The sequence below is a fragment of the Gossypium arboreum genome, chromosome 4 (assembly GCF_025698485.1).
Source record: "Gossypium arboreum isolate Shixiya-1 chromosome 4, ASM2569848v2, whole genome shotgun sequence".
Classification (NCBI taxonomy): Eukaryota; Viridiplantae; Streptophyta; class Magnoliopsida; order Malvales; family Malvaceae; genus Gossypium; species Gossypium arboreum.
This window is the reverse complement of record NC_069073.1, coordinates 119,655,490-119,668,247: the sequence shown is the minus strand read 5'-3', so window position 1 is coordinate 119,668,247 and position 12,758 is coordinate 119,655,490. Positions and strand designations below refer to the sequence as shown.

General features: G+C 31.2%; 1 protein-coding gene and 1 non-coding gene across 6 annotated transcripts; both read right to left on the bottom strand.

Annotated features, from left to right (window-relative positions):
- Positions 1 to 1,756: 1,756 nt before the first annotated feature.
- LOC108460219 (WAT1-related protein At1g68170-like) lies at positions 1,757 to 6,994 on the bottom strand. Of its 5 annotated transcripts, none has more exons than XR_008281330.1 (8): positions 6,794 to 6,994; positions 6,299 to 6,535; positions 6,129 to 6,178; positions 5,443 to 5,509; positions 5,201 to 5,366; positions 3,096 to 4,418; positions 2,856 to 3,007; positions 1,757 to 2,273 (listed from the first exon to the last, which is right to left on the bottom strand). XR_008281330.1 is itself a non-coding variant. In XM_017759631.2 (8 exons), exons 6-8 carry the CDS (start codon positions 3,204 to 3,206, stop codon positions 2,102 to 2,104), a joined length of 435 nt encoding a protein of 144 aa, XP_017615120.1. In that variant the 5' UTR covers positions 3,207 to 3,253; positions 4,179 to 4,418; positions 5,201 to 5,366; positions 5,443 to 5,509; positions 6,299 to 6,535; positions 6,794 to 6,981; the 3' UTR covers positions 1,757 to 2,101. The 5 variants fall into 5 exon arrangements, 3 of the variants coding, with proteins under 3 accessions (XP_017615120.1, XP_052882557.1, XP_017615121.1); XR_008281331.1 differs by having other exon boundaries at positions 5,201 to 5,341; XM_017759631.2 differs by lacking the exon at positions 6,129 to 6,178 and having other exon boundaries at positions 3,096 to 3,253; positions 4,179 to 4,418; positions 6,794 to 6,981.
- Positions 6,995 to 10,022: 3,028 nt separating this feature from the next.
- Positions 10,023 to 10,095, bottom strand: TRNAE-CUC (transfer RNA glutamic acid (anticodon CUC)). The gene has a single exon. It is a non-coding gene; the product is annotated as a tRNA-Glu (tRNA).
- Positions 10,096 to 12,758: the final 2,663 nt, after the last annotated feature.

Here is a 12,758-nt window from a genome sequence, read left to right as displayed (position 1 = left end):
AGAACAAATGCAGGGAAAGCCAAAGTGTGTGGGACATTAATAGGAATAGGTGGAGCAATAGTATTCACATTTTACAAAGGTATAGACATAAACATCTAGTCTGGTCAACAAATGTAAACCTTTTAAAGAATCATCATCAAGTAGGTCCTGGACCTTCATATCACGGCACTGGTCACTTCACTATCGATGCTTTTTTCAGTCTTTTGAGTTGCGTTTCTTTCTCTTTGTGGTTGATCAATCAGGTAAAACTTGGATTCTTTTCCTTTTCTTATTCCATCAATTTCACTCTACTTACATGGTCTTTTTTTGTACTTAACTTTTGAACTTTGTTAGGCTAAAATGAGCGTGGGGTTCCCTTACTTGTATTCAAGCACTGCTTTGATGTGTTTGATGGGATCAATACAAGGAGCTTTGTATGCAATTTGTACTGTGAGGGATTGGAATCAATGGAAGCTTGGGAGGAATGTTAGGCTTTTAGCTGTTGCTTTTGTGGTATGTTAATGGTTACATGTTGGGTTTTCTTTTGGGGGAAAGTTGAACATGTTAACATTGTTTTTTTGGTTATGTTGCAGGGAATTATGGGATCTGCTTTGTTCGTGTTCTTGGTATCATGGGCTGTTAGGTTGAAGGGACCATTGTATGCAGCTATATTCAATCCATTGGGGCTTGTTGCTATTGTGGGATCTTTGTTACTCGATGAAAAGGTGCATTTAAGAAGGTATATTAGGTCATATTTGCTTTACTATTTTATTATATTCTTATAGCACTAACATAATAATTATAATATGGATATAGATGCAATTGTGGCAAAATGAGACCGAATCTCAAAAGATAAAAACTTTGAACTTGAAAAGATTTAATATACTAAATTTGAAAGAAAAAAAATCAATCTTATAACAATTTGAATACGGAAAAGAAAACTCTAGATTAGAACTTGGAAAACTCAATTCTGTCTTGAGATTGACTCGAATTTGAATTAAACCCAAAACAATTCAAACTTGAAAATATGATTGAAAAAATGTGAAAGAATTATTGAACATATCGATTAGAACTTAAAACCCAAAGAGAAAACCCTAAACTTAAAAAGTCAAAATAAAAAAAACCCCTAAAATTGACTCAAATCCGAGTTGAATTCAAAGAAATTCAAACCTGAAAATTTAAACTAAAAAAGGGTTGAATTTAGATATATCTTAAGATTGACTTGAACTCCAACTAAACTCAAGACAGTTTGAACTTGAAAAGAATTGAACCATCAAAAAATCTTAAATCTGAAAACACCCGAACCTAAACAATTAGATCCTAAAATTACATGATCTAAACCCGAATTAAGTTTACATATCAGTCACACCCAAACTTTGAACTTAAAAAACTCTAACTCGAAAACCTCAAAAAACATGAAACAACTAAAACCCAAAATTACATGATCTAAACCTGAATCAAATTGTTATATTTATATCTACATTCGACACTCACACTCAAACTTTGAACTATAAAAAACTGAAACCCAAAAACACTCTCAAACTTGAAATAATTAAAACCCAAAATTAATTGATCTAAACCCGAATCAAATTCTACCTCTATACTTTCCCAACACTAACACTCAAACTCTCAACTATAAGAACATTCAAACCAGAAAACACCTAAATTTAAAACAACTAAATCCCAAAATTACATGATCTAAACCCGAATCAAATTGCTATCTTTATACCTACACAACACTCACATCCAAACTCGAATAACTTAGCTGCAAATGGCGTTTTAGTTTCTAATTCTTTCTCTTTTTTCCTGGGAAATCAACAGTATCATAGGGGGATTAATGATAGTATGTGTAGTACATGTGGTGTTATGGGGCAAAGCCACAGAGATGAAGCAAAAAACACAGTTAGTACCAGTACCAACAGTTGATGAAGAACAAGAGCATGAAGGAAAGCTAGTGGTGACCACAAGTTATGACCCAGTGCGGGACGTCTTCATATACGACTTCACAACTCAGCAGTGGAAACAAGGGAAGCAGATGCCGGAAACTCGATCGTTCTTTGCACCTGGGGGGTTTGAAGGGCGCATTATTGTGGCGGGTGGTCATGATGAGAACAAGAACGCTTTAAGTACAGCTTGGGAATACGACGTGAACATGGATGAATGGAGTTTCAGTTCCTTCACGCTCTTGTTCTTCACCTTTGTAAAATGTGAATACCGTTGCTCCACCTATTCCTATTAATGTCCCACACACTTTGGCTTTCCCTGCATTTGTTCTTATTGCCAGTTTCTCCATCCTGTTATCATAATTAACTTTGTTTCAATACAAACTCCATCCTGCATTTGTTCAGTTCTTTTCAAGTTCAAACTGTCTTTGAGTTTAGCTGGAATTCAAGTCAATCTTAAGATATATCTAAATTCAACTCTTTTTTAGTTTAAATTTTCAGGTTTGAATTTCTTTGAATTCAACTCGGATTTGAGTCAATTTTAAGAGTTTTTTTTTATTTCAATTTTTTAAGTTCAGGATTCTCTATTTGAGTTTTAAGTTCTAATCTATATATTCAATAATACCTTCACATTTTTTAAGTCATATTTTCAAGTTTGAATTGTTTTGGGTTTAATTCAAATTCGAGTCTATCTCAAGATAGAATTGAGTTTTTCAAATTCTAATCTGCAGTTTTCTTTTCCATATTCAAATTGTTATAAGCTTGATTTTTTTCTTTCAAATTTAGTATATTAAATCTTTTTAAGTTTAAAATTTTATCTTTTGAGATTCGGTCTCATTTTGCCACCATTGTATCTATATCCATAATATAATTATTATGTTAGTGCTATAAAAATATAATAAAATAGTAAAGCAAATATGACACATAATATACCTTCCTAAATGCAGCTTTTCATCGAGTAACAAGGATCCCACAATAGCAAGAAGCACAAGCCCCAATGGATTGAATATAGCTGCATACAATGGTCCCTTCAACCTAACAGCCCATGATACCAAGAACACGAACAAAGCAGATCCCATAATTCCCTGCAACATAACCAAAAAAACAATGTCAACATGTTAAATCCCCAAAAAAAAAAAAAAAGAAAAATCCAACATGTAGCCATTAACATACCACAAAAGCAACAGCTAAAAGCCTAACATTCCACCCAAGCTTCCATTGATTCCAATCCCTCACAGTACAAACTGCATACAAAGCTCCTTGTATTGATCCCATCAAACACATCAAAGCAGTGCTTAAATACAAGTAAGGGAACCCGCGCTCATTTTAGCCTAACAAAGTTCAAAAGTTAAGTACAAAAAAAGACCATGTAAGTAGAATGAAATTGATGGAATAGGAACAGGAAAAGAACTCCGGTTTTACCTGATTGATCAACAACAAAAGAGAAAGAAACGCAACTCAAAAGACTGAAAAAAACACCGATAATGAAGTGACCAGTGCCATGATATGAAGGTCAAGGACCTCCTTGTTGATGATGATGATGCTTTAAAAGGTTTACATTTGTTGACCAGATGTTTATGTCTATACCTTTGTAAAATGTGAATACCGTTGCTCCACCTATTCCTATTAATGTCCCACACACTTTGGCTTTCCCTGCATTTGTTCTTATTGCCAGTTTCTCCATCTTGTTATCATAATTAACTTTGTTTCAATACATGTAAAAACTAGAACTCTCAACTGAGTCAAAACAAAAACTAGAGATAAAATCCAACATAAACACCAGGAACCAATACCACACCCATTGAAGTATCCAACGGACACAAAAAATCAAAATCAACCAAGGGTTAAGAAGTGTACTTGAAACAAATGGCCAAAATAAAAGTAAAGGCTGGAGCAAGGTTGACAATGGCTGCAACAAATGTTGCAGATATATGCACCAAGCTTTGCAGGTACAAGTTTTGAACCAATGATCCTCTGTAAAATACCTTTGCAATCTAGGAAGCACCGACACGGGGAAAATCCCCTCGTACCAGTGTCGTACTGGTGTCCGACACGGACACGCCGCCGACACGGCCGGATACGTACCGGACACGCCTTGAAGCGTGTCAAAAAAGGACACTTCCGGTCTTAACTTTAGCTTGAATCAGAAAAGGAAAAAAAAACCCATATGCAAGAATAGAACTTAAGAAAAAAAATAGTTAATGTATTGTATTATTTAGTTATAAATTTATAATGGGGTAAGAAAGTAACCTTTACCTTCTCCGGCTTCTATGTCTCTCTCCGTTCCCCCTTCACCGTCGTTCTCGTTGTAACCCAATGGTTCCCGATAAGAACATGCAAGGACGAGAAGCGCAAACGCTCTAAGACCCAACATGGCAGCTAACCCGCCGAACAAGTATGGTACCGGCGAATGCCAGGGTGACGTGTGGAGTTCGCTGTTTACGCCTTAATGTGTCCTTGCCGTTGCATTATGTGGCTGTCTTGCTTCCATTTTTGCTTGAAAATAAAAAAAGAAAGCTGAGTTGTTTTTTTTTTTTTTTTTGGTGAGCTTTGGGTTAATGCTTAGAGCATGTGAAGGTATTTATATAAGGAAAAAAAAGAAAATTAATGAGAAATATGGCGTCATATTTGTACTAAATTTGAGAAATATGGAGTTCTTTGAGAATTTCTAAACGAAACAGTGTATGGGGAAACGCACTTATGAGAAGAAACAAATCAGCTTTAAAAAGTTCAATGAATTTTCTTTTATATATTTCTTATTAAATTTAAATAAATTTTTATTTTATTTAAATATAAATTATTTTATGTAACATTTCATTTGTAATTTGATTTTAATTTTTTCCACAATTTTTTAATTATCGAATTTCACTAAGATTATTTGTATTTCACATATGAAACTTTAATTTTATTTAATTGAATACATTTAAAGGAATAAATATATTAATTTATTTTTATATTAAATATATATAGTTATTTGTATTACACTATGTATACTTAAAATAGTGCTATATCAATAACTATGTTAGTAATTTTCAAAATTGAATTGTATTAATATTTTATGTGTAAAGTACACAATCAAAATTTATATATAAAATTATACATTAAATCAAAATCCATACATAATTTTGAAATTTATCTCTGAATAAAGTTGTAGAAAACATTCCATTCAAACTAGATTTTGCACATGGTGTCAAATTAGTATTGTTTAACGAATTTAACCCACAGACATTTACATATTTAGTTCAAAATGCATTAAGAAGACGATGATGAGCATGTACCTTTAGCTCTCGGACCTTGATGACAGAGCGTTCGAGTTCGTGTTCAAGTTGATCGAGCTCTTCGAATGGTATAAGAACTCATGTCTTCACCAGTGTAGCGTCGCATGCGTAGCTGAAGGCGACGAGTTTCTTTCCTCAACACTGCCAATTCATTGTACAAATGTTCCTATACATATATGAAAATATTCACGAAATACCTTCATGCCGAGGCAGATTGAAGAAGGAAATGCGAGTGATCTTACCCGATTGTCATGCTCAGGAATGCAAGTTCCAGTGACCTTCTGACACCTTTCTATGATTTGCTCCATTCTGTCACATAACATTTAGCCATTAAACAAAGAAAAAATGGAAAATTTTGTCATCTAAGACAGTCCTAGCAAGAAAATTTGCTCAGATGATTTTTAATTTTTATTAAAAAGGCTTTAGAAAGTGTTTGTTTCTCAGTAAAATTCCATTCTTATATTTTCCGAGAAAGATAAGCATGGAAAATTAAGCCGATTAAAAATCTGTAGTGCTATATCTATGATTGAAAGAGTGCAAAATTAAGATGCTTATAAACTCTCATATTTGGTCAAAGTTTATTTAATCTCTATTAAGGATATATTGAAATTTAAAAAAAAAATGGACAAAAACAGTAATAATGAAATGGAAGAAAATGAAACCCTTATGATTATAACAAAGAATACTTTTTTTTAACCCACCAATTTCCCTTAAATTTTACATTATTTAACATTCATTAATGTCTAAATCAAATAACACAACACCCTTGATCGGATCAGCTCAAATCAATAGGGATATCCATGCAATTGAAAGCTTTTTGAATTCAAATTGATGATAACAAAGACTGTAACCAGTCAAATTAATGCAGAAGCTAAAGAGATCTGCAGGTCATGAAAATAGAACTTAACAACCAAAAAAAAAACTTAACTTTAGCTTGAAAAAGTAGCCTTGAAATTGAAACCCCAGCTAGTTCATGTTCTTCATTTTTACAAAACATGATCTTGGTCAGTCAAAAAATCAAACTCCCATGCAGGCTTTCAACCAAGATAATCATGGATTCATGAAAATGAAAAGAGAAGAGGAAATAATGAAAAAGACCTGTAACCCTCAGTGCAATACTGGCACATCTTGCCGGTAGTGGAGAAGATGATGAGCCCAATCTGAGCATCTCAAAGCACAGACAACTCATGGGTCTTCTTCAATAACCCAGCGCTTATCGCTTCGAAAACGTAACTTGCCTAGTCGTCTGGTTCTCAATCCTCTTGATCGGTATCTTTCCACGTCCCATAATTATCTCTTTTCTTTGCCTTTATAATCTCTACCTAGTTAAGGAAACTGGGAAACAAAAAAAAAAAAAAAAAAACATTAAACCACACACAGACACAAAAAAAGTTTCAAAAATGAAGCAGCTGAGCTTAATAAAGAAGTTTTCAAAAATGGGTTGCTATAATATAAGATAAAATGGAAAGTAAAAAGCTTCTGAAACTGAAAATAACAAGTTTTGTTGTTATGGTTTGTAGTTCATAAAAAGAGGAAGGGATTATTGGATAAAAAAAGAAGAAGATGATGATGATGAGTCTCTGAGTTTATTACCTATTTGCTTTGCTCTCGTAAATCTGCAGCTCTTTTGGCGAAGCTAGGGTGTATGAACAAGGAATTTATTCTCTATAAGCTTTGCTATAATTTTGTTTTTATTTTTTAAGTTTTCTAAATGCCCCCAATCTTTTCTCATAAAACTACAAATTTGCACCTATATTTGATACAAATAGATTAGACCTAATCTGATTTTAATTTTGCTTTTAGCAATTTTTGTATTTTTCAATAACTTTTGTGAACTCTTAAGGAAAATCTGATAAATTTTGATGAAAATATTAACTGTATTAATGATTGTACTCAAATATATAAAAATACAGGGACTAATAGAACATTTTGGTCAAAACATAGTAATTATAATCATAAATTTTTTGAAATGTATGCAAAAAAACAAGGAAATATTTATTGTAATTATATGAAATCTAATTTTCTAAATAAGTTTAGTTTGTGAAGTGCATAATAGCAAATTACTAAGGGCTCCCCCAATTAAAATTTTAATTCAACGTAGATTTAAATGCGATAAAACGCATTATCTTTTTATTTATGGTTTAGGGAAGTTCTGGGTAGTTTTAGAAATTATTTTAAAGAGAAACTTTGTTTTAGAAAAATTTACGGATTCAGTGATTAATATTCTCTTTGTATGTGAAAAAACATTTCATGTAGATTAACATATAGATAACTTTCGTGACGCGAAAGAGAGACATATTCTATTTTGATAGGTTAAATATGTATGTATTTTGAAATTATTTTAACAAGGGATGTTATTGCATTTTGTTGGAGTTTATTACTATTTATACTTGTTGTCCTTAATGTTTTATATTTAATCCAACTTTACCAATTGGAGCCGCAAGTAATTTGGGTGTTCTAGTTACACTCAATTTTATAGGACTCTCTAATTACAATAGTTATTTAAAATCTAATTACAAAATAAAAATAATAGAGTAGGAGGATTGGCATAATGAGTAATTCAATACCAAAAAGCAACCCTTTATTGTGAAAATGTAAGAAAGAAAGACAAAAAGGGGGTGGTGTTGTGGTGTGAGTCTTAAAGCACTCCTCTGGTCTCATATCTGTCAAGCAGCCTGAATTTTAGCATAAATAGAAATTCCTTTTACAATTGGTACAAAACTATGCCTTTCTAGAAGTGGGAATTCAACAATGGAGGTGGAGGTCCCCCACCCAAAACCCTAAAACACACCCCCTATTGGGAAAAGACAAGCTGTAACAATCCCATGATATATGCATTATTGACTAAAACAAACAGACTTGCTATATATGCTATACTTTCATATTAACTTTGAGTAAATTAGAGTTAAATTTGAAATGTAACTTTTTTTACCCTAAACCTTTATGCCAAAAGGGTAATTTCAATTGGACCAATATGTTACTTCATGCAATTGGATTTGTCTTTAGGTTAAGTTGGGTGAGCTATTGTCCAAAATCTTTGTAGGGATCAAGTGAATAAAGGATGGACAGTAGTAGTGGAACCTGCAAGGGAATATCTAAATTCTAAAAAGAGAAGCTGCATGCAGGATGACTGCACTGTCATAGAGCTTTCAAATCGTATAATAAAACTCTTCTATTTTTTTCTGTGGGAGACGGAGTTTTAGTGAAGAAAAGAACGAAGATGAGAACATGGGGGGACTTACCCAAAATGAAAACCGTCGCCGAAGCACTTTCCACCACTAATTTAGGGTTCTTATTCACATGGAGTTTGCCAGGCATCTATATTTTGCATCATCATTACCACTTAATAACCCCGTAAGGATAGCCTCTACAATGTTGATATATAGTACTATTTGGGGTAAAAATACTATAAAAGATCTTATATTAATAGTCAGATTGTATTTTGCTCTTTTTATTAAAAAATAATCAAATTATTCTCTGTACATTAGATCAAAACGCAAACTGGTCCTTTTATTAAATTTTTTTTCCATTTCCACTATTAAAAATTGGCCCAGTATGTCAATATTAGGTAGACGTGGCACGCAATGTGTAGATGTTTGTTTATTCCGTTAGCCACGTTAGTTTTTATAACAATAGAAATTGATGAATTTTTTAACAGAAAAAGGACCAATTTACTCTTAATTTAACATACAAAAACTAAATTACCCCTTTTTTAATAAATGGGGCAAAAGGTTATCTAACTTCGAGATCTCCATGGTACTTTTATCTATTAATGGGTGATAAGAGTTTGGTTTAGATTGATTTTGGATAAAATCTATAGTTACCTTATAATAGTATAATTTTTTGAAATTCAACCGAATCAAATTCTATCAATTCAGTTAATTTTTTTTAGGAAAACACATTTTTTTAAATATAGAATTTTGAATTGTTCTTCACTAATTTATATATAAATATTTATTTTATATTACAAAAATTTAACCAAACCAAAATTGAAACAAATTTAATAAAATCGAACTGTTGAAACTTGTTGAAACCCTATATCATCATACTCACAAGTCCTTATATTGGGATTTAATCATGATTAATTGTCATTCTGATTTTATTGAATCTGATATAGTATTTTAAAGCATTTAACAATATCCAACAGACTTCCAAGAATTATCCAATAGGACTGTACATCATGTTGAATTCAGTTAATTGAAAGATTTGATACAATCATCGTCGAGAAGGACGGTATGAAACAGTGATATTATTCCTTTCCAATAGTTTAATGACACGTTCAAATGAAAATGTTGATGTGGCATTAAACTATTGAAAAGGGAATACAGATGGTGTGACATCACTGTTTTATACGATCCTTTCCCCGTGACCAAATATACAATGTTGCAATATCATGCCATCGTAAGTAGAGAAAATAATGTTCATATCCTTTAGGTTTCAAGTCTGTGTCATCCCTGAAACATAAAATTTTATGAAGAAGATAATATAAGAGGAGAGCAATAAGGTAGAAATTTCCAAAGTCTAAAAGTCAAACTCTTTTGATTTATAATAGAAAAAAGATGGCATCCTTTTGTAACTTGTTAATCACTTTGGTCTTTCCTTATACACACTTTTCCTTTATAGGGAAAGATAATATTTTCTTCTAATGGAAGGCATCAAAATATAGTAAATTTGGGAATATCTGCCATTGTTTCTGTTTCTTTTAAATGAAAAATGGCAGTAAACAAATGGATACATACATCTACAAACAGAGCAGATAAAGCCCAAAGGGCTCAAAAAGTCAAAAACTGCCCAAAGTTTAAAAAAAATAAAAAAAAGTAAATTCCGTTGCCGGGACTTGAACCCAGGTCTCTCGGGTGAGAGCCGAGTATCCTAACCACCTGGACTACAACGGATTTTGAAAGTAGCTCACACATTTTTTTTCTTAACCAATATTCAAATAAGAAACGATTTCCACTCAACGATCTTACAATAATTATATTACTAAATGAATAAATTAGAAAAATCTCGAACTTTGATATAATGTGCAATTTGATATATGAATTTTGATTTGATGCAACTATGCATATAGAACTTTAGTTGTGGTTCATATATATACATGAAACTTTAATTTTATTCAATTGAATACATTTAAAGGAATAAATATACCAATTTATTTTAATATTAAATATATATAATTATTTGTATTACACTATGTATACTTCAAATAGTGCTATATCAGTAACTATGTTAGTAATTTTTCAAAATTGAATTGTATTAATATTTCATGTATAAAAGTACAAAATCAAAATTTATATATAAAATTGTACATTAAATCAAAATCCATATGTAGTTTTGAAATTTATCCCTGAATAAAGTTGTAGAAAACATTTCATTCAAACTAGATTTTGTCACTAGTTATTAATAATATAAAATTTATTATAAACTAGAAATTAAGTTTATGTTGCTAACTAAAATAATCAGCCTTTTGTTAACAGTTTTCGTCATTAACCACATTGACCGTTAAAATAAATTGGTTGACAAACCAAATAGTGACACATGATAGCTTCTAGTTTAGTCTAATATTTTTCTATAAATATATTAAAATCATAAAAAATTTATATCAAATTATAAGAATTAGAAAAATTATCAAAAATATAAAAATTATTAATATTAAAAATATTAAAAATGAAAATTGATATAAATTTATAAATATTATAAAATATTATAAACGTTATAAAAATATTAAGAATATAAGAAATCTAATAAATTCTAATTTTTTTATAAATAACGTATTAAAATTCTATAAAAATCATGAAAATTATAAAAAAAATTAAAACTATTAATATTGATATAAATTTATAGAAATTATTAAAAATTATAAGAAATTATTAAAAAAATCGGCAAGGATATCAGTGCGGGGAAAGATATTAGACTGGTTGACCTGGGAACCGGACGATTGAGCCTTTTTTTTTTAATTCTTTATTTAATTGAATCAGACAAATTGGCAAATCGGTGTCGTAATTAGTCCAACGACCAATCCAATTCTAAAAACCTTGATTAGAATATTTCATTCTGACATATGTTAATAGTTGGATAATGAGATTTTAGTTTAATAAAATTATTAAAAAATAAAAAATCGAATCAACTGTCTCGTTCTTAAGTCAACATATCTAATGACTTTCCTTGGATTGGTAACGTTGTCGATTTCAAGCTAATTGGTCCAGTTAAAGTTGTTATGATTTTTTTTAAATTTTTTAAATTTATTATTAATTTTAATTTTTACAATTTATTATTTTTTTAGCATATAATAAAAACTTTATAAAAAAAAGGTGTTTACAGGGAAGAAAACCCATTTAACTATATAAGGTATGCATGAGGAATTTAGATCTAAAACAAGAAATCAATAATGGCTCTACACTGATACTTGAAACAGAGTAGGAGGAAAGAGGAGGGGTTTCAGGTTAAGAAATAAGAAACTCGGGTTTTGTAATGGATGTAAATTTTGAAATGAATGTTACTTTATGAATACTAAAAATAGGTAAGATGAAAAAGACAGGGGCTAAGCGATATTAACAGGGAGAAACTGGGAAATGCAGTAATGCACTGCTTTGAGGGGAAAAAGAGAGGGTTCAGTTTGAAATCAATTTCATCAAGCCTCCTCCATTTTTGTTCGAGAGTAGGGTCCACTTCTCGTGGTTGAGCACATGGATGATCCAATCTCATGTGTTTCCTTAGTTCTTTAAAAGTCCCGACGAAAGTGCAGTCATCCTGCATGCAGCTTCTCTTTTTAGAATTTAGATATTCCCTTGCAGGTTCCACTACTACTGTCCATCCTTTATTCACTTGATCCCTACAAAGATTTTGGACAATAGCTCACCCAACTTAACCTAAAGACAAATCCAATTGCATGAAGTAACATATTGGTCCAATTGAAATTACCCTTTTGGCATAAAGGTTTAGTGTAAACAAAGTTACATTTCAAATTTAACTCTAATTTAATCAAAGTTAATATGAAAGTATTGCATATATAGCAAGTCTGTTTGTTTTAGTCATTATGCATATATCATGGGATTGTTACAGCTTGTCTTTTCCCAATAGGGGTGTGTTTTGGGTGGGGGACCTCCACCTCCATTGTTGAATTCCCATTTCTAGAAAGGCATAGTTTTGTACCAATTGTAAAAGGAATTCCTATTTATGCTAAAATTCAGGCTGCTTGACAGATATGAGACCAGAGAAGTGTTTTAAGACTCACACCACAACACCACCCCCTTTTTGTCTTTCTTTCTTACATTTTCACAATAAAGGGTTGCTTTTTGGTATTGAATTACTCATTATGCCAATCCTCCTACTCCATTATTTTTATTTTGTAATTAGGGTTTAAATAACTATTGTAATTAGAGAGTCTTATAAAATTAAGTGTAACTGAAACACCGAAATTACTTGCGGCTTCAATTGGCAAAGTTGGATTAAATATAAAACATTAAGGACACCAAGTATAAATAGTAATAAACTCCAACAAAATGCAATAACATCCCTTGTTAAAATAATTTCAAAATACATACATATTTAACCTATC